The sequence below is a fragment of the Macaca mulatta genome, chromosome 4 (genome assembly GCF_049350105.2).
Source record: "Macaca mulatta isolate MMU2019108-1 chromosome 4, T2T-MMU8v2.0, whole genome shotgun sequence".
In the NCBI taxonomy this organism is placed as follows: domain Eukaryota; kingdom Metazoa; phylum Chordata; class Mammalia; order Primates; family Cercopithecidae; genus Macaca; species Macaca mulatta.
In genome coordinates this window covers 144,925,349-144,947,222 of record NC_133409.1, presented here as the reverse complement: position 1 = coordinate 144,947,222, position 21,874 = coordinate 144,925,349, and the positions used below count along the sequence as shown (strand labels likewise).

Genomic DNA, 21,874 nt, shown 5'->3' with positions numbered 1-21,874 from the left:
GAAATCTTTTGTGAAAGGAAAAGTCAATCAATGTGGCCAACTTCATTACTGTCTTAAGAAATTGTCACAACCAGCCCAGCCTTTAGCAACCACCACCCTGACAGTCAGCAGCCATCAGCATTGAGGCAAGATCCTCCAGTAGCAAAAAGATTATGACTTGCTGAAGGCTCAGATGATTCAGTAAATAGCATTTTTTAATAATAAAGTATTATTTACTAATTAGCAGGGTGTGGTGGCATGTACCTGTAATCCTAGCTACTGGAGAGGCTGATGCAGGAGAATTGCTTGAACCCAGGAGGCAGAGGTCGCAGTGAGCTGAGATCGCGCCGTTGTACTCCTGCCTGAGCAACAGAGGGAGACTCCATCTCAAAAAATAATAATAAATAATAAAGTATTATTTATTTGTTGATTAATTGATTGAGACAGGGTCTTACTCTGTCACCCAGGCTGGAGTGCAGTGGCATGATCATGGCTCACTGTAGCCTCAACCTGCTGGTTCAAGTGATCCTCTCACCTCAGCATCCCGAATAATTGGGACTACAGGGGAGTGCCATCACATTTGGCCAATTTTTTGTATTTTTTGTAGAGATAAGTTTTTGCCACGTTGCCCAGGCTTGTCTTGAACCCCTGAGCTCAAGCGTCCTCCTGCCTCAGCCTCCCAAAGTGTTGGGATTACAGGCGTGAGCCACCATGCCTGATCCCAGTCTTGTTTTATCTAAACCTGTATCCATTCTCTACTCCCTCACCATTGTGAATTATTTTGAGGCAAATCTCAATATCAAACATCATATCATTTTATGCATAAATGTTTTTATATGTATTTCTGAAAGGTGTATATGTATGTACACACACATACATAATTTTTGGTTTGTTTTTTGAGACAGTCTCACTCTGTCGCCCAGACTGGAGTGCAGTGGCACGATCTCAGCTCACTGCAACCTCCGTCTTCTGGGCTCAAACAATCCTCCCACTTCAGCCTCCAGAGTAGCTGGGACTACAGGCTCGCACCACCATGCCTGACTAATTTTTGTATTTTTTGTAGAGACAGGGTTTCGCCATGTTGCCCAGGCTGGTCCTGAACTCCTGGACTCAAGCCATTTGTCCGCCTCAGCCTCCCAAAGTGCTGGGATTACAGGTGTGAGCTGCTGCACCTGGCCAAAGACATTTTTTAAAACACAAAGCCACAATGCAGTTATCACATCTAAAAAGTAGTAATAGCTCCTTTATGTAATCTACTATACAGTCGTATTCATAAATCTATTTAACAGTTTGAATCAGGGTCCAAATCAGAGCTGCATATTATACTTGGCTGTCTCTCCTAATCCTCCAGCTCCCATCCATCTCTCTTTCCCTAGGAGTTTGTAGTTGTAGCCCTTGTTTTTCTGGCCAAGAAGCAACATTACCCTGGTTTTTAAAGTACTTCACTATTTGCAAAGATCTTGGACATACCTGATTTCCTTTACTAGGGCCCAATGTCTGTTTAAGGTAGACGTATCAAGCCATTTTATAAGGTGAAAAATCCAAGACTCAGGGGTCTAATGAGCTTCTCAAACTCAAACCTAGGTATTTTGGTCTTAATACCTGTGCTCTTTATATGACTTGGTGGAATCTCAACTTCAGTCCTTGCCCTTGGACTTCTAATGGCTTCACCAATTATATTCAATGCTCTAAAGCAGGCAGCACCTTTCTTATTGCTCATCTTTTAAAAAAAAAATTGTAGTAGAAGTATGCTTATTTAAAAAATCAAAACAACATTCTACTATAAAGATACATGCCCGTGTATGTTTATTGCAACACTGTTCACAATAGCAAAGACTTGGAACCAACCCAAATGCCCATCAATGATAGACTGGATAAAGAAAATGTGACACATTTAGACCATGGAATACTATGCAGCCATAAAAAGAATGAGTTCATGTCCTTTGCAGGGACATGGATGAAGCTGGAAACCATCATTCTCAACAAACTAACACAGGAACAGAAAACTAAACACCGCATGTTCTCACTCATAGGTGGGAGTTGAACAATGAGAACACATGGACACAGGGAGGGGAACATAACATATCGGGGCCTGTTGGGGGTTGGGGGCCTAGGGAAGAGATAGCATTAGGGGAAATACATAATGTAGATGACAGGTTTATGGGTGCAGCAGACCACCATGGCATGTGTGTACCTGTGTAACAAACCTGCATGTCCTACACATGTATTCCAGAACTTAAAGTATAATAAAAAATATATATATATAGAAGTGTTACAACACACACGCACACACCCCCAAGATAACTACAGTTGTTAACCTATTGTTATGTGTTCTTCCAGACCGTTTCCTATGTATGGATGGAGCTGCATGCATTGTTTTTCTTTACTGGGTTCAGAAAAATGAAATCAAGCTATTCATACTTTTCTATATTTTGCTTGTGTTCATTTAAAAATGTCATACAGCAAGCTTTCCAAGCCTGAACATACAGATCCACTTCATTATTTTCATCAATTCCATTATTTCTGTAATAAGGCTTAACCAGTTTATTTAAGTTTTCTTCTCTAGAAGGACATTTAAGTTGCCTACAGTTTTTTTTTTTTTTTTTTTTTTTTTTTTGAGATGGAGTCTTGCTCTGTTGCCCAGGCTGGAGTGCAGTGGCATGATCTCGGCTCACTGCAAGCTCTGCCTCCCAGGTTCACACCATTCTCCTGCCTCAGCCTCCCGAGTAGCTGGGACTACAGGTGCCCACCACCACGCACGGCTAATTTTTTGTATTTTTTAGTAGAGACTGGATTTCACCATGTTAGCCAGGATGGTCTCGATCTCCTGACCTTGTGATCTGCCCGTCTCAGCCTCACAAAGTGCTGGGATTACAGGCGTGAGCCACTGTGCCCGGCCTAAGTTGCCTACACTTTTTAGCTGTTGTAAGTAACATTGCAGTGAATATCCTTGTACATATTTTCTTGTGCACTTGTTAAAATACGTATTTCTCTGAAAGAGTCCTAGAAGTGAAATGACTAATCCTAAAAGCATGCCAAATAGGTACTACTAAATTATAATCCAAAAATGTTTATACCAGTTTGTACTCCAGCCACGAATGTGTGGATGCACTTTTCCTCACCTCTTTAGCAAAACCTGTGTATGGATGAAGTCTAGTGTATTTTACCTGTCTAGCAGATAGATCATGGTTTGTTTCAGTTTTTGTTCCTACTTTCTGGTCAGTGATACTATGTATCTTTTCTCATCTGTATTATCATTTTCTTTTGTGGTCTGCTGCTTTAATCATTAACCTGTTTTTTCTAATGGATTATTGACGTGTCTTGTTTTGTAAGAGCTTTTTGTATATTAGATAAATTCATCCTTCATCTGCTATGTGTTAAAAATATTAGGTTGAATCATATAAATTGTTAATACTCAACCATTTTTTACCCCCCAACATGGGGATTTTATATAGTCCAACCTAATATTTTCCCCAGACCATTATTTATCTCTTAACTTTGCTAATTGTGTCTCTTTATGTAGAACTTACTAATTTTTATGCAGTCAGATCTGTCCAACAAGTATTTATTGAGCTGTCACTATGTGTAGGAGATAGACAAGGAGATAGACATGGCCTGCCCTTGTGGCAACTCCTGTCTGGTAGGGAGGCTCACAAACAAGTCACCAGATAATTGCAAACTGTGATGAAGCCTCTGAAGGAAGCAGCTTCTCCTTTAGGATTTTTGGATTTGGTATCTTGCTTAGGAACTCTTTCCTTCCCCACCTCAAGATTACAAAAATACTGGCTGGGCGCGGTGGCTCACGCCTGTAATCCCAGCACTTTGGGAGGCTGAGGCAGGTGGATTACCTGAGACCAGGAGTTCGAGACCAATCTGGTCAACATGGCAAAACCCCGTCTCTACCAAAAATACACGAATTAGCTGGGCATGGTGGTGGCTGCCTGTTTTCCCAGCTACTCGGGAGGCTGAGGCAGGAAAATCGCTTGAATCCAGGAGGCAGAGGTTGCAGTGAGCCGAGATCACGCCACTGCACTCTAACCTGGGTGACAGAGTGAGACTCTGTCAAAAAAAAAAAAAAAAAAAAAAGATTACAAAAATACTCTCCCATGTTTTCTTCTAATATTCTGGTGGTTTTAACATTTAACTTTCTAAATTCCATTACTGATTTATTTTCTTGTATGGTGAGAACTGAAATTTATAGTTACTATTCCAGTTGCATAGCTAATATTTCGACACCATTTATAAATGATACACCATCTTTTCACTGATGTGAAATCTCTCTATCTCTCTTCATAATATTACATACATTTAATTACATGGTTCTGCTGCTTTGTTGGTTTAATTTCATTTGTCTCCATTTCTATCCAGTACCACACAGCTTAGATTTTTTGAGTTTATAAAGTTGTTAAATTATTATTATTATATATTTTATTTATTTATTTATTTTGAGATGGAGTCTTACTCTGTTGCCCAGACTAAAGTGCAATGGCGCAATCCCGGCTCACTGCAACTTTCATCTCCTGGATTCAGGCCATCCTCGCACCTCAGCCTCCCTAGTAGCTGAGACTATAGGCATGCGCCACTATGCCTGGCTAATTTTTGTGTTTTTGAGTAGAGACGGGGTTTTACCCTGTTGGCCAGGCTGGTCTGGAACTCCCGGCCTCAAGTGATCCACCCATCTCGACCTCCCAAAGCGCTGGGATTACAGGTATGAGCCACTGCACCTGGCCAATTATTTTTTATTAGTGGCTTTTTTCTTTTAATTCCGCCCCCCTGCCCACCCCAGTGCCAGTCTCTTTCATTACCCTTTCAAAAAATACTGTCTTGGTTGTTCTTCCAGATGAACTTCTTTATTTTTCAGTTTTGTTTATTTTTTATCTTTTTCTTACAGTGATAAGAGCACTTAACACGAGGTCTACCCTCTTAACAAATTTTGTTTTTTGTTTTTTTTGTTTTTTTTTATTTTTATTTTTTTAAATTTATTTATTATTATTATACTTTAAGTTGTAGGGTACATGTGCATAACGTGCAGGTTTGTTACATATGTATACTTGTGCCATGTTGGTGTGCTGCACCCATCAACTCGTCATTTACATCAGGTATAACTCCCAATGCAATCCCTCCCCCCTCCCCCCTCCCCATGATAGGCCCTGGTGTGTGATGTTCCCCTTCCTGAGTCCAAGTGATCTCATTGTTCAGTTCCCACCTATGAGTGAGAACATGCGGTGTTTGGTTTTCTGTTCTTGTGATAGTTTGCTAAGAATGATGGTTTCCAGCTGCAACCATGTCCCTACAAAGGACACAAACTCATCCTTTTTTATGGCTGCATAGTATTCCATGGTGTATATGTGCCACATTTTCTTAATCCAATCTGTCACTGATGGACATTTGGGTTGATTCCAAGTCTTTGCTATTGTGAATAGTGCTGCAATAAACATACGTGTGCATGTGTCTTTATAGCAGCATAATTTATAATCCTTTGGGTATATACCCAGTAATGGGATGGCTGGGTCATATGGTACATCAAGTTCTAGATCCTTGAGGAATCGCCATACTGTTTTCCATAATGGTTGAACTAGTTTACAATCCCACCAACAGTGTAAAAGTGTTCCTATTTCTCCACATCCTCTCCAGCACCTGTTGTTTCCTGACTTTTTAATGATCGCCATTCTAACTGGTGTGAGATGGTATCTCATTGTGGTTTTGATTTGCATTTCTCTGATGGCCAGTGATGATGAGCATTTTTTCATGTGTCTGTTGGCTGTATGAATGTCTTCTTTTGAGAAATGTCTGTTCATATCCTTTGCCCACTTTTTGATGGGGTTGTTTGTTTTTTTCTTGTAAATTTGTTTGAGTTCTTTGTAGGTTCTGGATATTAGCCCTTTGTCAGATGAGTAGATTGCAAAAATTTTCTCCCATTCTGTAGGTTGCCTGTTCACTCTGATGGTAGTTTCTTTTGCTGTGCAGAAGCTCAAAAATCACAAGCATTCTTATACACCAGTAACAGACAAACAGAGAGCCAAATCAGGAATGAACTTCCATTCACAATTGCTTCAAAGAGAATAAAATACCTAGGAATCCAACTTACAAGGGATGTAAAGGACCTCTTCAAGGAGAACTGCAAACCACTGCTCAGTGAAATAAAAGAGGACACAAACAAATGGAAGAACATACCATGCTCATGGATAGGAAGAATCAATATCGTGAAAATGGCCATACTGCCCAAGGTAATTTATAGATTCAATGCCATCCCCATCAAGCTACCAATGAGTTTCTTCACAGAATTGGAAAAAACCGCTTTAAAGTTCATATGGAACCAAAAAAGAGCCCGCATCTCCAAGGCAATCCTAAGTCAAAAGAACAAAGCTGGAGGCATCACGCTACCTGACTTCAAACTATACTACAAGGCTACAGTAACCAAAACAGCATGGTACTGGTACCAAAACAGAGATATAGACCAATGGAACAGAACAGAGTCCTCAGAAATAATACCACACATCTACAGCCATCTGATCTTTGACAAACCTGAGAGAAACAAGAAATGGGGAAAGGATTCCCTATTTAATAAATGGTGCTGGGAAAATTGGCTAGCCATAAGTAGAAAGCTGAAACTGGATCCTTTCCTTACTCCTTATACGAAAATTAATTCAAGATGGATTAGAGACTTAAATGTTAGACCTAATACCATAAAAATCCTAGAGGAAAACCTAGGTAGTACCATTCTCTTAACAAATTTTGAAGTGCACAATACAGTATCATTAGCTGTGGGCACATTGTTGTACAGCAGATCTCTAGAACATACTCATCTTGCACACAGTTATCAAATTTGTACCCTCTGAACATCAACCCTCTGTTTCCCCTTCCCCCAGCCCCTGGCAGCCACCACTCTGTCTGTTTCTATGTTTGTGACTATTTTAGATACCTCATGTAAGTGGATTCGTACAGCATGTGTCCTTTTGTAAACCAACTTTTACTTTGCATAATGTCTTCCAGGTTCATCCAGTTGAGCTTGAGAATCAACTTTTATCAAATTTAGGAGTGGGGAACCTTTTATTAATACAGTTTTTATTGGAGTTGCAATAAATTTATAAGTTACCATTTTTGTGGGGTTTTTGGTAACAGCTTTATTGGGATGGACTTCATATGCCAAACAGTTTAGTCATTTAAAGGGTACAGTGAATAATTTTTAGTATATTTACAGAGTTGTATATCACCACAATCAATTTTAAAACATTTTTATCACCCCAAAAAGAACACTCGTACTCTTTAGCCATCACCCCTAAGCCTCCCAGCCCCTGTATCCCTGGGCAACCACTAATCTTCTGTATCTAGGGATTTCCCTATTCTGGACATTTTATATAAATGGAACCACACAATATGGAGTCTTTTGTGTCTGGCTTTTATTTAGCATAATATCTTCAAAATTCATTCATGTTGTAGCGCGTGTCAGTACTTCATTCTTTTCTATGGCCGAATATTCTATTATATGGATGTACTTCATCTTATTTACCTGTCACTTGCTGGATATAAATTAAATTTCAAAGAAATACAGACTTCTCACCCTCACGCGTTTCTTGAACAGACATAGATACAACATTGTGGCCATCAAGCATCATTTTTTTGTCTGGGCAATAATGCTTCTCTTCTGTACTTCTCTCATGGTGGCATATCTGGATGAGGCAGCTGCTGTCAAAGGTTTTTTCTATGGCCCTCCTGGTGTGACTCTCCCTACTGTAGGAAGCCTCAAGTGTCTTTCTCATGGAACAGGCCAGCAGTTGCCCTCATTATCCTGGGCAAGTCTCTCCAGGCAGCCTTACCCCACTGCCCCATCTCACTGAATCATAGCATGGGGGATCTGCCCTAGTAGAGTCATGGGGTCCACACGCCACTGGGACGTTATTTGGCTTCTGTCATATCTCTTCCCCTACCTATTCTCTACCACCTCTATCACTTTTAAAAATTAGTACCTGAGCCTGCTTCATGCTTTATGCCATGTTTGTTGTAAAGTAGTTGGAAACAGTGAGTTCCAGTGATTCCCCTGTGAGTTGATAGAGAAGTTGTCTATAGCTCTAGCCTTGCCGCCAAGCAGCTTCTTTATCTGCTGAAGCCAGCTGCTCCTGTAAAAGTGGGTCCTCTGCAGATAAGCCAGCTGTGTCTGGGTCTAGTGGTGACAGTGCTGCAGGTGTGGGGGGTCACCCCTGGGGAGATAAAGTCTCTGGAATCTTATCTCTGAGACTGGTATAATTCTAAACTCTTTCCTCCAAGAGCTTTTAGGCTTAGGCAATATTAGCCTAGCTCTGAACTACTAAGGTCCAATTGACCATGTTGCTGTCATCAAAATAAACTGCTTAACAGGAACAACAGAAGTGATTCATATAAGGAAGTCATGTAGAAGAGCAGGACTCATGATGTTTCCTATTTCAAAAGAAGAGTGGTATCTGATGATATTTTTGGGTACAAAATGCAACACCAATTATCAAGTAACCTTTTCTCTTTTCCTCTGCATGAAACAGCACAATAAGATTTTCACTGTAGATTTTACCTGGAAGCATGATGGCAGTGGAACTCTCAGAAAGGAAGTCCTCCGCAGACCTCTGACTTGTGTCCAGTTCCCTGCATGACATTCCACGTGATTATGTCATAGATGATCACTTAGGATTAGCTAGGCTACACATAACAGGGAACCCAAGTAACAGTTCCTTAAGTAAGATGGAAAAGCTTATTTCTCTCACATTAAAAGTCCAGAGGTAAGTAATCTGGGGCTTATCTGCTGCTCCAAAATATCAGAGATCCAGGTTCCTCTCTCTCATTCTGCAATCTTCAGCATGTGGTTTCTTTCTCATGATCCAAGAGCTATTTGTGCTCCAGCCATCACATCTATATTCCAACCAGTATAGAGAAGGAAAGGAAGCAAGGCATACTTGTTCTGTTTAAGAACATTTCTGAAAGCGGTGCATGACTCTGGGGCTTGATTCTCTTTTGTCTGCACTTAATCTTGTGGACACACCTAGCAGCAAGTGTGGCTGAGAAACAGTCTGTCTTAGGTGGCCAATACCCTTAGGGGTCCTGTTACCGAGGAGGAAGAAGGGAACAGTTATTTTTAGGCAATCTTTGCTATTCCTAGGCTCCTCAGACTCTGTGTTTGGCTCTTCTCCTTCCCTTACCCAGGCACCCTTTTCTCTTAGTTGGCAGCATTTCCTGTCACCTAAGTCAGAAATGCTAAGAATTCTTCATGATTCTGTTTCCTTGCTCTTTGATATCCAATCATTTACAAAGGTCTGATGATTTTACGTCCTAAATGTTTCTTGATATGCTTCTTCTTCATTCCCACTATGCATGCCCCAGGTCAGGCCTGGATTGCTGAACCAGCCAAGCATGTTTTCTCACCCCCGGTTTTATCTCCTTCACACCAATCTTCCACACCATTCAAACACAGACTCACCCATACAACTCCTCTGACAAAAATCCTTCCATCACCTATAGGTTAAATGTCCAGGTTTTCTAACTTGGCATGCAAAGGCCCTGTGACCTGCTCTCTGCTTCACCCCTCAAACTCAGCAATCCAGAATGGACATTGTAAATGTAAAGCCTTATCCTGCACCACCTCTTTATCTCCTGAGCTAATCTTTGTGTACCCTTTAAGACTCCCCTTCCTCTTAGAAGCCTTCACTGGGGTCCCCCGACCCCCGGCATCCAGTATTGCTATTTCTGTCACTCTGTAGATTTCTCCCATGGCACTTTTGAGACCAAAGAGTATTTTAAACATCTTCATATCCCCAGTACCTTCATTTTGGCGTCCAAAATAGGCATTCCACACATGTCCAGATGAATGAGAGAATGAAAATTCCGTGATAACTGCAGAATACTCAGAAATGAGTACAGCTTCACCAGGCTTGGCCACTGGAGGGCAGTGAGTTACACTTTTCTGATTCTGTGCCGAATTAGCCGAAGTTCTCTCTCCCCTAAGAGATGGAGGTGGAGCACCACCACTTAGTCAACAAGTCTTTGATGAGCACCCACACGTGCAGGGCACTGCTGTAGTCCTGGGAGGCGGCATCCTCCATCTTACATCTGACTCTTTGCACATGACATCAGCTCATGCAGTCTGTTCTTCCCTGTCTGGCTAGGCCAAAGATGAAACTGGACAAACTTTATTATTGTCTCAAGAGGATATTCCTTTTCTGCTTTTTAAAATGTGAACTTTATATTAAATTGTACATTTAGAAAAGTGCATCTATCATACATGCCCAGTTCGATGAATTTCCCCAAAATAACCAGCACCCATAGCAAGACATGGAACGTTTCTAGGACTTCAGAAGTCCCCTTGTGTTCCCTCCTAGTCCCTACCCCGTCCTCTCCTCCCCTGCCCCTGCAAGGGTAACTACTTTACTGATTTCTAACACCTAGATTAGTTTTGCCTATTTCTAAGCTTTATCTGAATTGAATCATACAGTAAGAACTTTCCACTTTAATGTTGTTGGTTTGAAGGGAATTGGTGGGGAGTGGGCTTGATGCTGAATTTTTAGCAGCCACCCTATTTGGGACTCAAGCTGCCTCCTGGCCCCATCTTCATAGATGAAGTAGTCTCCTGTGTGATAGGCAGCTGAGAAACATTGAGGGTCTTCCCAGCAGTGTGTGGAGATAGCCCAGCCAGGATGCTGAGCTGCTTTCAGTGACATTTGAGGACGGTGTGTGCGTTTGGTGGGGTGTCCAGTGCTGGATTTCCTATCATTGCAGGAGGTAAGCTCTCCAAGGGCAAGTTGTGGCTTATCATTTCTGAGAGTATAAGACTTAGCCTGGTCCTCTACCCTGGCAGTGAGCTGAGCAGGGTGTGGTACGCATTTGCTCTCTGTCCCTTATCTGACCCCAGGGATAAGTGAGAAATCGTAACAGGAGAAGTTGAGGTATGAACAGCTGACATTGGCACTGGGGGTCCTGAGCCTCCCAGAGCCTGTTCACATCCACAGCGTCTTAGTAACAGGCTGCCCATCTCTGGGAATGGTCTTTGGGCAGGTCCTGGAAGGTTAAGTATGTGCTGGACCTTGCCTTTCCTTTGCTTCCTCTTCCTTTACCCCATAGCCCGAATACTCAGAGTTTGGGCTCATATAATCTGGGATCCTATAGCCAATGTCAGGAGGCTGACTTAACCAGCAGCAACTAATGTTTGCAAATGAAAGTAAAAGTAATACAGCAACTTAAGGAAAACAGTGAAAACTTGGTGGTACGTTGGTTTTTAAAATTAATTTTAACCAGAGCATCATGATACATGTATACCTGTGCTATCTCATACTGAGCAGCCAGAGTTCATGTATTATTCCAAGTTAATAGTCACCACCCTGATTGACAGGCACAGTGTCAGAATGCTGTATGGTCAGCTAAGCAGCATCTTCAAAATAGCACATCTCCTCTGACAGTCAGAAACATGGGCCTCACGAAACAGAACTACCTCCCAGTGGGTCTCTTCTCCGTGGGAATCTCGGAATAAGTCTTTCCTCCAACCATCTCATTGGAGTGGCCATCTCTCTCAGAGACCAGCTTCCCCTGTCTTTGTCAGGTGGTTTGGCTTTCCCAGGTTTAGTGAGGGGCCTCTCCACCCTCTCTACACTTACAGGTTTGCAGTGCTGTTATTGTCTCAGCTGCTCCCATGAGGTACTTGCCTGAAAATGCCAGATGCATAACACCCAACAATATGTTTATATATAGCACTTGAACCAGTTTAAAATTATTACATAGAATAAGATGAATTCTTGATGGTTTTCTTAAAACTATTTTTTTCTGGATGAAATATTTGTTCCTGTTTCAAGGGGTTCTTTAGATGTATGGTTGAAAAGGATTTTCTATTTTTCTCAGTTTACTTTTGTTATCAGACATTTTTTTTCTTTTTTTTTTTTTTTTTGAGACGGAGTCTTCTCTCTCTGTCGCCCAGGCTGGAGTGCAGTGGCGCAGTCTCGGCTCACTGCAACCTCTGCCTTCCGGGTTCAAGCAATTCTCCTGCCTCAGCCTCCTGAGAAACTGGGACTACAGGTGCCTGCCACCATGCCCAGCTAATTTTTATATTTTTGGTAGAGACGGGGTTTCACCATATTGGCCAGGCTAGTCTCGAACTCCTGATCTTGTGATCCACCCGCCTGGACCTCCCAAAGTGCTGGGATTACAGGCGTGAGTCATAGCACCCGGCCTATTATCAGAAAATGTTACACAAGGTATTCTTATGAGTCCAGTTCAACAACAACAACAACAAGGACCCGGATCAGGTAAACCAGAGGCTTTGGAAAATAGAAAGGCTATCTGCAGCTGAGACGCTGGAGCGTCTTGGTCCGGCTGGTCAGGTTGAATCATGCTGGCCCACCAGATCACATCTAGAAAATTGCCCTGAGATCACAGATGGTTCCTGGGAAATGCCTAGAGCAGTGAATAGACAAGTTACTCTTGTCAGTATAGGCAAAACCAGTTCTTCCCAAAGCTGTCAGGGAATTTTTCAGGCATATATTAAGCTGATTTTTTAGGACTGGGGCTCAGAGTTCTTAGAAAACTAAACAGTTGACTGGAGCCATCACTCAAGTATATTTCATCAGCTAATAAATGGGCATGTTCTTTGTCAGGCCCAGAGTGGCCAATTTGATTTTTATGAAGAGCTTTTGGGTTTCCTCCTTTTGGATGCCTTGCCTCTTAAAATAGCCGTAAAATATCCCTTCAAATCTCGTTTCCTCCCATCTGAGTCCTGCTGCTGTATGCTCTGTCATGACAACCAAAGACGCTGCCCTCACTCGAGACTACACTGCTGGCATGGTTTCCCATTTCAGCTTCAATTATATGTTGAATTTCCTCAAGTGGACGCTTAATGATCCTTCTGAACAGATTGTTTATGCTGAATGAAGCCCTTCAGAGAGCATTTGCTCCTCCCTTTCTCCGCTGCTTTTTGCTGGTGTACTCAGCTCACAGTTTTTGACTAAATGTTTGAATTTTATCCTCCCAGCAGGCAGAAAAATAGAACTAAACCCTCCCTCCCACTCTCTGAAGTGCTAGGGAGCTATCTCACTGGCTGTGAAAACAAAGGGCTAATGGGCAAACAACAGCCCCCAATTCAGGGCCCCAAAATAGGGTTCAGTGCCTTGTCTGTTATTCCCTTTGCTCCCTAGATGGCTAAAGGTTTGGAGTGGGTACAGTTACCGAGCATGGCACCTTACCAACTTATGACTTCATGTTGTTAGTCAGGTTTTCCTCCTTAAGATGAAACGCAGAAGTAGAGAACTTTTAAAATTGACTTATTTTTAAAGTATGTTTTGGGATGGCAGGTATATCAGGATTAAGTTTGGCTATGAATAATATAGATCCAGAATATCAGTGCTGGCTGGGCATGATGGCTCACACCTGTAATGTCAGCACTTTGGGAGGCTGAGGTGGGAGGATCACTTAAGCCCAAGAGTTCAAGACCAGCCTGGGCAATAATGTAAGATCCTGTCTCTTAATTAAAAAAAAAAAAAAAAGTGCCAGGCGCGGTGGCTCACGCCTGTAATCCTAGCACTTGGGAGGCCGAGGCAGGCAGATCACGAGGTCAGAGATCAAGACCATCCCGGCTAACACGGTGAAACCCCATCTCTACTAAAAATACAAAAAATTAGCCGGGCATGGTGGCGGGCGCCTGTAGTCCCAGTTACTCAGGAGGCTGAGGCAGGAGAATGGCGTGAACCTGAGAGGCGGAGCTTCCAGTGAGTCGAGATCGCGCCACTGCACTATAGCCTGGGCGACAGTGCAAGACTCCATCTCAAAAAAAAAAAAAGTGGCTTAACTAAGATAGAAGTGTATTTGTTCCTTTGGTAACAATAATAATTATGCCAGCTAACATTTATGTAATGCTTATTTTATGCCAGGCACTGTTGTTAGCACTTTTCATATGTTAACTAACTTATTTAATCCATAAGATATCCTATGACATTGGTACCGATATTACCACTTTAACACATGAGGATTGAGACACAGAAAGTAAAGTCATTTGTGCAAAGTCACATAGCTACTGAGTGACAGAGCCAGGACTTGAGGTCTGCAGTCTGGCTCCAGAGTCTTCTCTTAGCCACGTGCTTGCTATTCTGTCTGACAAAAAAGCCACAGGTCATTAGGGCTGATGTGACAGTGATGATCCTGTTGCCCCCAGGAACTGGGGCTCTTGCTCTTTTTTTACCCTGCTATGTGCGGTTTCCAATTCTGCTTGTATTTACATTGCAATGTTCTGGAATCCTAAAATGCCCAAGTTGGAAAAGACCCTTCAATTTATTATGGAGCTCTGGATCTTCCTTTGGGAAATGTGTATGAGGAGTGGGGGTGGTTTTTGTCTCGATCCTTCCTTGTGGGTTTCACTTTTTTCCAACAACCCTATTCTCATAAAGAGGGAGCTGCTGCCTAGGATGGATTAGAAGTCATGCTCATGAATAGGGAAAGGGCTCTCCTCCTTTGTGCATTGTTGTGAGGTTAGTCCTGGAGAAGAGTCTGCCTGAGCCTGTGACCCAGAGCAGTTCTCAAAGGAGACAGTTCCTTGGAGCATTGTTTATGGTCATAAGAGTTGGAGGCAACCTGGGTATATCCATCCCTGAGGGAATGGATAAAGTGTGATGGAAGCACACTATGCAGCAATGAACTAGAGGCATGTACAGGAACACAGACCTTAGAAATGTAACATGAAGCAGAAAGTCAAAGGAAGATCCTGAGCTGGGTTTTACAGCCCAATATAATTTAACCAAATTAATTAATTATATAATATTAAAATATAATATAAAACATAATGTAAAATATTAGATAAAACAACTTAAATGTAATATGTAAATATATATTATAAAATATATAAAATATATAATTATTTTAATATAATTTTTAATTATATTTCATATATATGAAATAGAAATATATTATATATTTATATTATTATTATATAATGTATAATATATTATATAAATATAAAATATATAATATATAAATATAAAATATAATTATATTTTAATATAGCTTTGTCTATATAGATAGAAGTATATCTCTATAGATATCTACAGAGATCTATAGATTGCTATAGATATATAATCTATATCTGTATATAGATATCTAGATCCATAGATCTATATATAAAATTTACTTACATATATTTTCAAATGTGTATATATACTTCCATATATAAGAAAACAAATATGTATATATACTTACATACATTAAAAAAAAAACCACTACATAGTAAATGTTTAAGTTAGGATACAATAAAAGAATAAAAGGAATAATAGGAATGCAAGAAAAATAATAAAAGGAATAATAGGAATAAAAGAAAAATGATATTTCCTGGAAGAGTTTTTTTTAATATGATTTCTCAGTTGGGCATGGTGGCTCACACCTGTAATCCTACCACTTTGGGAGGCAGAGGCAGGCAGATCACCTGAGGTCAGGAGTTTGAGACCAGCCTGGCCAACATGGTGAAACCCCATCTCTACTGAAAATACAAAATTAGCCAGGCGTAGTGGCTCATGCCTGTGATCCCAGCTACTTGGGAGACTGAGGCAGGAGAATTGCTTGAACCTGGAAGGTAGAGGCTGCAGTGAGCTGAGATCGTGCCATTGCACTCCAGCCTGGGTGACAAGAGCAAAACTCTGTCTCAAAAATAAAAATAAAATGTGATTTCTCAAATTGATCTTTATATGCTATCTAGATTTTTAGTTTCTGCAAGTTTAGTGTTGTTTTACAAAATCTTCTTTATTCTTTTTTGGTGATAAACGGCAGATGTAGTCAATTGTGGCTCTTTTTTTTTCTAAGATACTGTGCATGTAAAATGACTATAAAAATTATGCTTATTATAGAAATTTTGAAAAGTCCAATAAAGCTTTAAGGAAATAAAATCCTTCATTCGTACCACCTGGGGAATAAATACTGTAAACCTTGCGATGTTTTGTCTTTCCTCTGTGCTTATATAAACACATAAATATTGTATGCACAGTACGAAAGTATGCCATAAATACTTTTTCCCCTCTTTTCTCCTTAATACTGTGACATGCTTTTTTATGTCATTACAAGTTCCTAATAAATTTCATTTAAGATAGCTATATTGTGCCTACTGTGTGCCAGGCACTGTATTTAGCACTTTATGTATATTAACTGCAGCTGGCCTTCAAGTTGGATTTTTTTTTTTTTTTTTTTTTTTTTCAGATCATTCGTAGAGTCATGGCTTTTCTGATAAAGCACCCCACCCTTCTCAAGAGGGGTTTTTTTTTTTTTTTTCCCCAGCCTCGATGTTCAGATGTTCATGTTAAAAATGGCTCTTCAAACAGGATGAGAATCCAAGAGTTGTTACATGTTATCTTGAGGAGGTTCAGTTATAGGTCTTAGTAACAATTCTTAGAAATGAAAAGGCTGGGGTCAGGCACAGTGGCTCACCCTGTAATCCTAGCACTGTGTGAGGCTCAGGTGTGAGGATCACTTGAGTCCAGGAGTTTGAGACCAGCCTGGGAAACATGGCAAAAACTCATCTCTACAAAAAATTAGCTGGGCGTGGTTGTGTGCACCTGTAGTCCCAGCTACTTGGGAGGCTGAAGTGGTAGGATCATCTGAGCCTGGGAAGTCAAGGCTGCAGTGAGCCGAGATCATGCCACTGCACTCCAGCCTGGGCATCAGAGTGAGATCCTGTCTCAAAAAAAAAGAAAGAAAAAAAAAAAGCTAGATTCTGAATACATTTTGTCTGATGCCTACGTCTCTGTAGCGCAAGGGATTGCAGTGAACATCTGTTTCCAGAAAAGGGGTTGTAGGTCTGAGGAGAAAAGCTGTCTGGTGGAGAACTCAAGGGCTTGACTGTTTCTGTGTGCGGCCTCTGGCAGACATACACAGGGGCCTTTCTTGTTGGGCAAACACAGCACTTCTTACTACTTCACCTCTCGGTGACAGGAAGGGGGAGTTAAACACTGGCTAGGAAGGACACATCACATAGCCTTTTCCTTCTTCGGGTTTCTGGAAGGCTGCTTATGTTTTCCTCACTTGCATCTCAGACGAGACAGATTCTCATTCCTGTTACTCAGTGGGAGGTTTCCATGAGAAGCTAACAGATAGTCCTCTCCAAAGAGGTCTCGTGGCTAGATAAACTTGGGAAATGCTGGATAAACAAAGTTAAGCAGATTTACTTAATGCAGAATTTCTGTTAACTTCTCAAACCCTTTTGTGTTCTGTGATCTTCGCTAATCTCCAAGATGGGGATATCTAATGCATCATTTCCCAACCATATTTGTCTGTGGAACCCAACCCCCCACCCTTTTTTTGAGTGTCCTGTAGGATTGATGTTTTGCAGAACCCATCTTGAGAAATACCGTCTTGTTGGAATTAAGTCCTAGAAGCACTCACAGGCTTGACTCATCTTCCTTCACATGCATACCTTCTCCTCTGAGTGGCAAGACTGTGGGTCTGCCTTGCCAGAACTTGGGAATTCCATCTTTAAACTGTGGGGGCTTTCTGATCCTAGCTGTTCTCCCTACATATGAGTGTGAGTGTGCTAGACAGCTCACTGAGCTGAAATCAAAGACATTTTCCAGGCCATCTTCAGGGAGCTGAGTATAATTCATTGAACATGAGACCTGAAGTATCATTTTCGAAAAGTGAGTGAACAAATACCAAGGAAGAGAAAGATATGTTGAACCTGATGGGACTAGTGTGAGAAATGGCCTGTCCAGTGTTGTAATGAGATCTTCAAGAACTTCCCTGGGACACATTTGTCCACCTGACACAGAGAGTCAAGGGGCAGGCCCTCGTTTCTTAACATCAGGTTAGCCTGGTCCTCACTTGGTGCTAAAGACCCCGTTGAAGACACTCGAATCTATCTTTCTCTCTCTATTTTTAGATAAGACCTCTGGACTTTCTTCACCTTTTGTTTTACAGAAGAGGATGTGGAGAACTTTGATGTGACCAACTTGTCCCAAGACATGCTGCGAAGCATTGAGGCTGACAGCTTTTGGTGCATGAGCAAGCTGTTGGATGGAATCCAGGTGAGCTGCTTCTGCCCTTGTGGGAGCATCTAGGTCCAGGGGCTCCCAGCAGGCCTTTGGTTTCATTCTTGCTCTTCTGTATCAGGCAGGACCACCCACTATGGCTCCTCCTCCTTTTGGTCTCTCTCTGTCCTTCTTCATTAGCTTTACAGCTTTCAAACAGCAATGGTGGGTTGGGCACGGTGGCTCACGCCTATAATCCCACCACTTTGGGAGGCCAAGACTGGAGGATCGCTTGAGCTCAGGAGTTCAAGACCAGCCTAGCAACATAGAGAGACCCCATCTCTACAAAAAATTTTAAAATTAGCCAGGCGTGGTGGCATGTGCCTGTAGTACCAGGTCCTCAGTGGGCTAAGGTGGGAGGATCGCTTGAGCCTAGGAGGTCAAAGCTGTAGTAAGCCATGATCACACCACTGCACTCCAGCCTGGGCGATAGAGTGAGACCCTATCTCAAAACAAAAACAAAAACAAAACAGTGATGGTGTCATGTCCCTTGGAGTCTGCAGAAATCTCCATGTTGCCTTGGCTTTGTCATTGAAGTAGACTGCTCCTTTCTGCCCTGCACCCCAAGCATGTTGGTTTCTTCCACACTGCAGGGCTCCATTGGGCTTTCCCCCTACACTGTTGTTCTGTAGATTTCTTTGTTTCCCAGAACACTGTCACTGGCCATTGGTACTAGCTTTGGAAAACAGCCTGAACTTTTAAACGTGTTTCAGTGAATGTCAGGTGATAGCACAAGTTAGAGTCCATGTTCATCCTGGGCTCTATGTCATTTGCAGGATAACTACACCTTTGCACAACCAGGGATCCAGAAGAAGGTGAAGGCACTGGAAGAGCTTGTCAGCCGGATTGATGGTAGGTTCAGAGGGAGAAGAGTTCTCTAGCAGTAGCACAGTTGATTCTGATATGAGCCGGTTGTACTTGTGGGTCCTCTCCTCAGCTGTCTTCCTAGCCATGACCCTTTCCAGTGCACTCAGTGCTGCTGGCAGCACCAGTATCCTTCCATATCTCAGCAGGAAGGCAAAGTGAGAACTGCTGTTATCTCAAGTTCTTCTTTCCCCTTGGTTTCCTATCACCAGTCTCTATCGGTTCTCCTTCAGCAGCTCTCCTCAGTACACCCCTTCCCCATTTCCCCAGCCACAGCTCTGGTCCAGCTTCCTTCTCAGAGGACTTGCCTCCTCCATACTCTTCTCTTCCAAACTATCTGTCACACAACTGCATCTTTCTGCAGCTCCGTTCTGGCCACATCCCTCTTCTGCTCTGAAGCCTCCCATGACTCTCCATTGCCTTCAGCATCCAGCCTGTCGTCCGGCCTTGTCCTTCATGTTGTGATGTAACTCAGAACTCCTGGGCTTGACATGGAGTCTTCGGGCCTGGCTGATACCCGAGCAGGACTTTACACAGCTTCCCAGGACTTGTGTGGAGTGGGGAAATTGAGATGTGGCTCTTCCTAAGGCACATGTCTTTGAGGAACAGCCTTACAGGAATTCCTCAGCTTTAGCCTAGAGTTGTAGAATGTTAGAATGAAAGGACAACTCAGGAAGCTCTGCTGTTGACTGATGAAGAAACTGAGGCCCCGGGAGAGAAGTCGGTGGGATCTCTAACACTAGTTAAGTTGTAGTAGCTCCCGCAGGACTCTGCCTGTCCTGACTGACACAAATGTTATTTGTTGATAACATTTATAAATAACAAATGTTATTCCCAGGCTTTCCTACTCATTGGATTTTCTGCTTCACCCAAGCAAAGCCTTTCTTCCCTAACCTGCTGCCCACCCCCACCCCCAGCATTGTATATATTTCTGTCTTCTTTCCCAGGTTCTCTTTTCATGAAAACCTTCCTTGAGTTGTTCCACTCACTCCGTTTTATGACTCAGCATTTCAGTCTTCTGAACCCATTTGTTTATTCACAGTTACTTCCCATATGCCGCATGTGGAATGTTTTTTTCCGCTGTGTCTTATCACTCTGGCCCAGCTGTTAGCCCTCACGGTGAGGCCCCGCGGGCAGGTCTCTGACATCCCTCAACCGGAGCCTATCCTAGCACAGGGTGTATGCTGCCCTCTTCTGGGGGATAAGCTGGCTGCCAGAGGCTGGTCATCAATCAGGTTCCAACAAGCAGATGCTGTGGTTTCTGCCACTGTCTGCCCTATCCTTATTTTTTCCGCCCTTACAAATACATGATACATAAAGGCATAGTACTTTGGAATAGTGGATTTTTAAGTGTATATATATCTTGGATGTTTCTTTGCATTGTAGAAGTAATACTTCCTCATTTAAAAAAATTTAAACAGGCTGGGGACAGTGACTCACACCTGTAATCCCAGCACTTTGGGAGGCCGAGGCAGGAGGATCACTTGAGCCCAGGAGTTCAAGACCAGCCTGGGCAACATGGTGAGACCACATCTCTACAAAAAATTTAAAAAGTAGCTAGGCATGGTGGCACACGACTATAGTCCCAGCTACTCAGGAGGCTGAGATGGAAGGATCTCTCAAGCCCAGGAGGTCGAGGCTACAGTGAGCCAAGGTCGCACCACTGTACTCCAGCCAGGGTGATAAGGTAGGAATCCTTCCTCTCCTTAAATTCTTCTCCCCAGAAATAACTGTTGTTTTTTGAGATGGAGTCTTGCTCTGTCGCCCAGGCTGGAGTGCAGCGGTGCAATCTTGGCTCGTTACAGCCTGGACCTCCTGGCTCAAAGGATCTTCCCACCTCAGCCTCCTGAGTTGCTGGAACTATAGGTGTGCACCATGATGCCTGGCTAATTTTTGTATTTTTACTAGAGACAGGCTTTTGCCACGTTGCCCAACCTGGTCTTGAGCTCCTGGGCTCAGCAATCCGCCCACCTCGGCCTCCCAAAGTGCTGGGATTACAGGCGTGAGCCATGGCACCTGGCCATTGTTAATAGTTCTTCTTTCAAGAATTGTTTGAAATATTTACCATGTGCCAGGTGCCACTGTAAGCACTTTACTTGTGTTTTCTCGTTTATCTTCCCTGAAACCCTCTGAGGTGTGAGTGATTATTCCCATTTTATAGGTTAGGAGACTGAGGACAGTAATTTAGAAAACAATCCCACTAAGCATTATTTGGAGAGCTGTCATGTAGAACAGCAGTCAGGTTTATTTGGGCTTACCTGAGAACATCACACGAACAACAAGGGCTGGGAGTCAGGAGGCAGCTGGTTTTGTTGAATATGGCGAAGCGCTTTCTGGTGAATCACTTCATATGTCAGTGGAAGAGGCTGCCCTTGAGTGGAGTTTGTGAGCCCCTTTCGCTGGCAGTGTTCACATCCCTGCTGGCTAGCCATCTGGCGGGGATGCTGAAGAGGAGTTCCTTGCCAGTAGGAGGGTGGCCAAGGTGACCTCCATGGTTCTTTTCCATTCTGGCTCCTTCTCTGATGAGTACTAAGGTGGAGCAGCCAAGTGAACTTCACATCCTCTGCTTTGTGGCCAGAGCGGCCCCGCGAAGGAAGTGGGGCTCCTAGAACATCGCTGTGGGATGTTAAAATAGTTGTGTCTGCTGGCCTGAGTTAACCATGCAGTGTTGCCGTGAGATGATGGAATCAAACATAAAGGACAGTCAGACGCCTGTTTGCCCCTCTGTGTCTGCTTACCCATGGGAGGGGCAGTAAGAAGTGGGGGCCGCTGTTTTGGCTCCTGTGGCCCTTTCAGGGTCCAGTCCCCTAGGATGATGATCCCCAATGATGCTTCGTGTTTCAGAGCAGGTACATAATCACTTCAGGAGGTACGAGGTAGAATACCTGCAGTTTGCCTTCCGCTGGATGAACAACCTGCTTATGCGGGAGCTTCCTCTTCGCTGCACCATCCGCCTGTGGGACACATATCAGGTAGGAGGGATTCCCTGGCCTCTCTGTGCCAGGCTGTCCCTGAGGTGTCCAGCTCCCTGC

General features: G+C 42.8%; 1 protein-coding gene and 1 long non-coding RNA gene across 2 annotated transcripts in view; one reads left to right on the top strand and one right to left on the bottom strand.

Moving 5' to 3' along the window:
* The window catches only part of TBC1D22B (TBC1 domain family member 22B), a 75,146-nt gene that overhangs the window by 36,664 nt on the left and 16,608 nt on the right, over window positions 1-21,874 (top strand). The window contains exons 9-11 of the mRNA XM_015136260.3: window positions 17,869-17,975; window positions 18,755-18,830; window positions 21,687-21,814. Coding sequence (XP_014991746.1) covers window positions 17,869-17,975; window positions 18,755-18,830; window positions 21,687-21,814 — 311 coding nt within the window. The remainder of the gene's footprint in view (window positions 1-17,868; window positions 17,976-18,754; window positions 18,831-21,686; window positions 21,815-21,874) is intronic.
* Window positions 7,078-10,064, bottom strand: LOC144340391 (uncharacterized). The gene is made up of 3 exons (XR_013416457.1): window positions 9,763-10,064; window positions 8,522-9,045; window positions 7,078-8,394 (listed from the first exon to the last, which is right to left on the bottom strand). It is a non-coding gene; the product is annotated as an uncharacterized LOC144340391 (long non-coding RNA).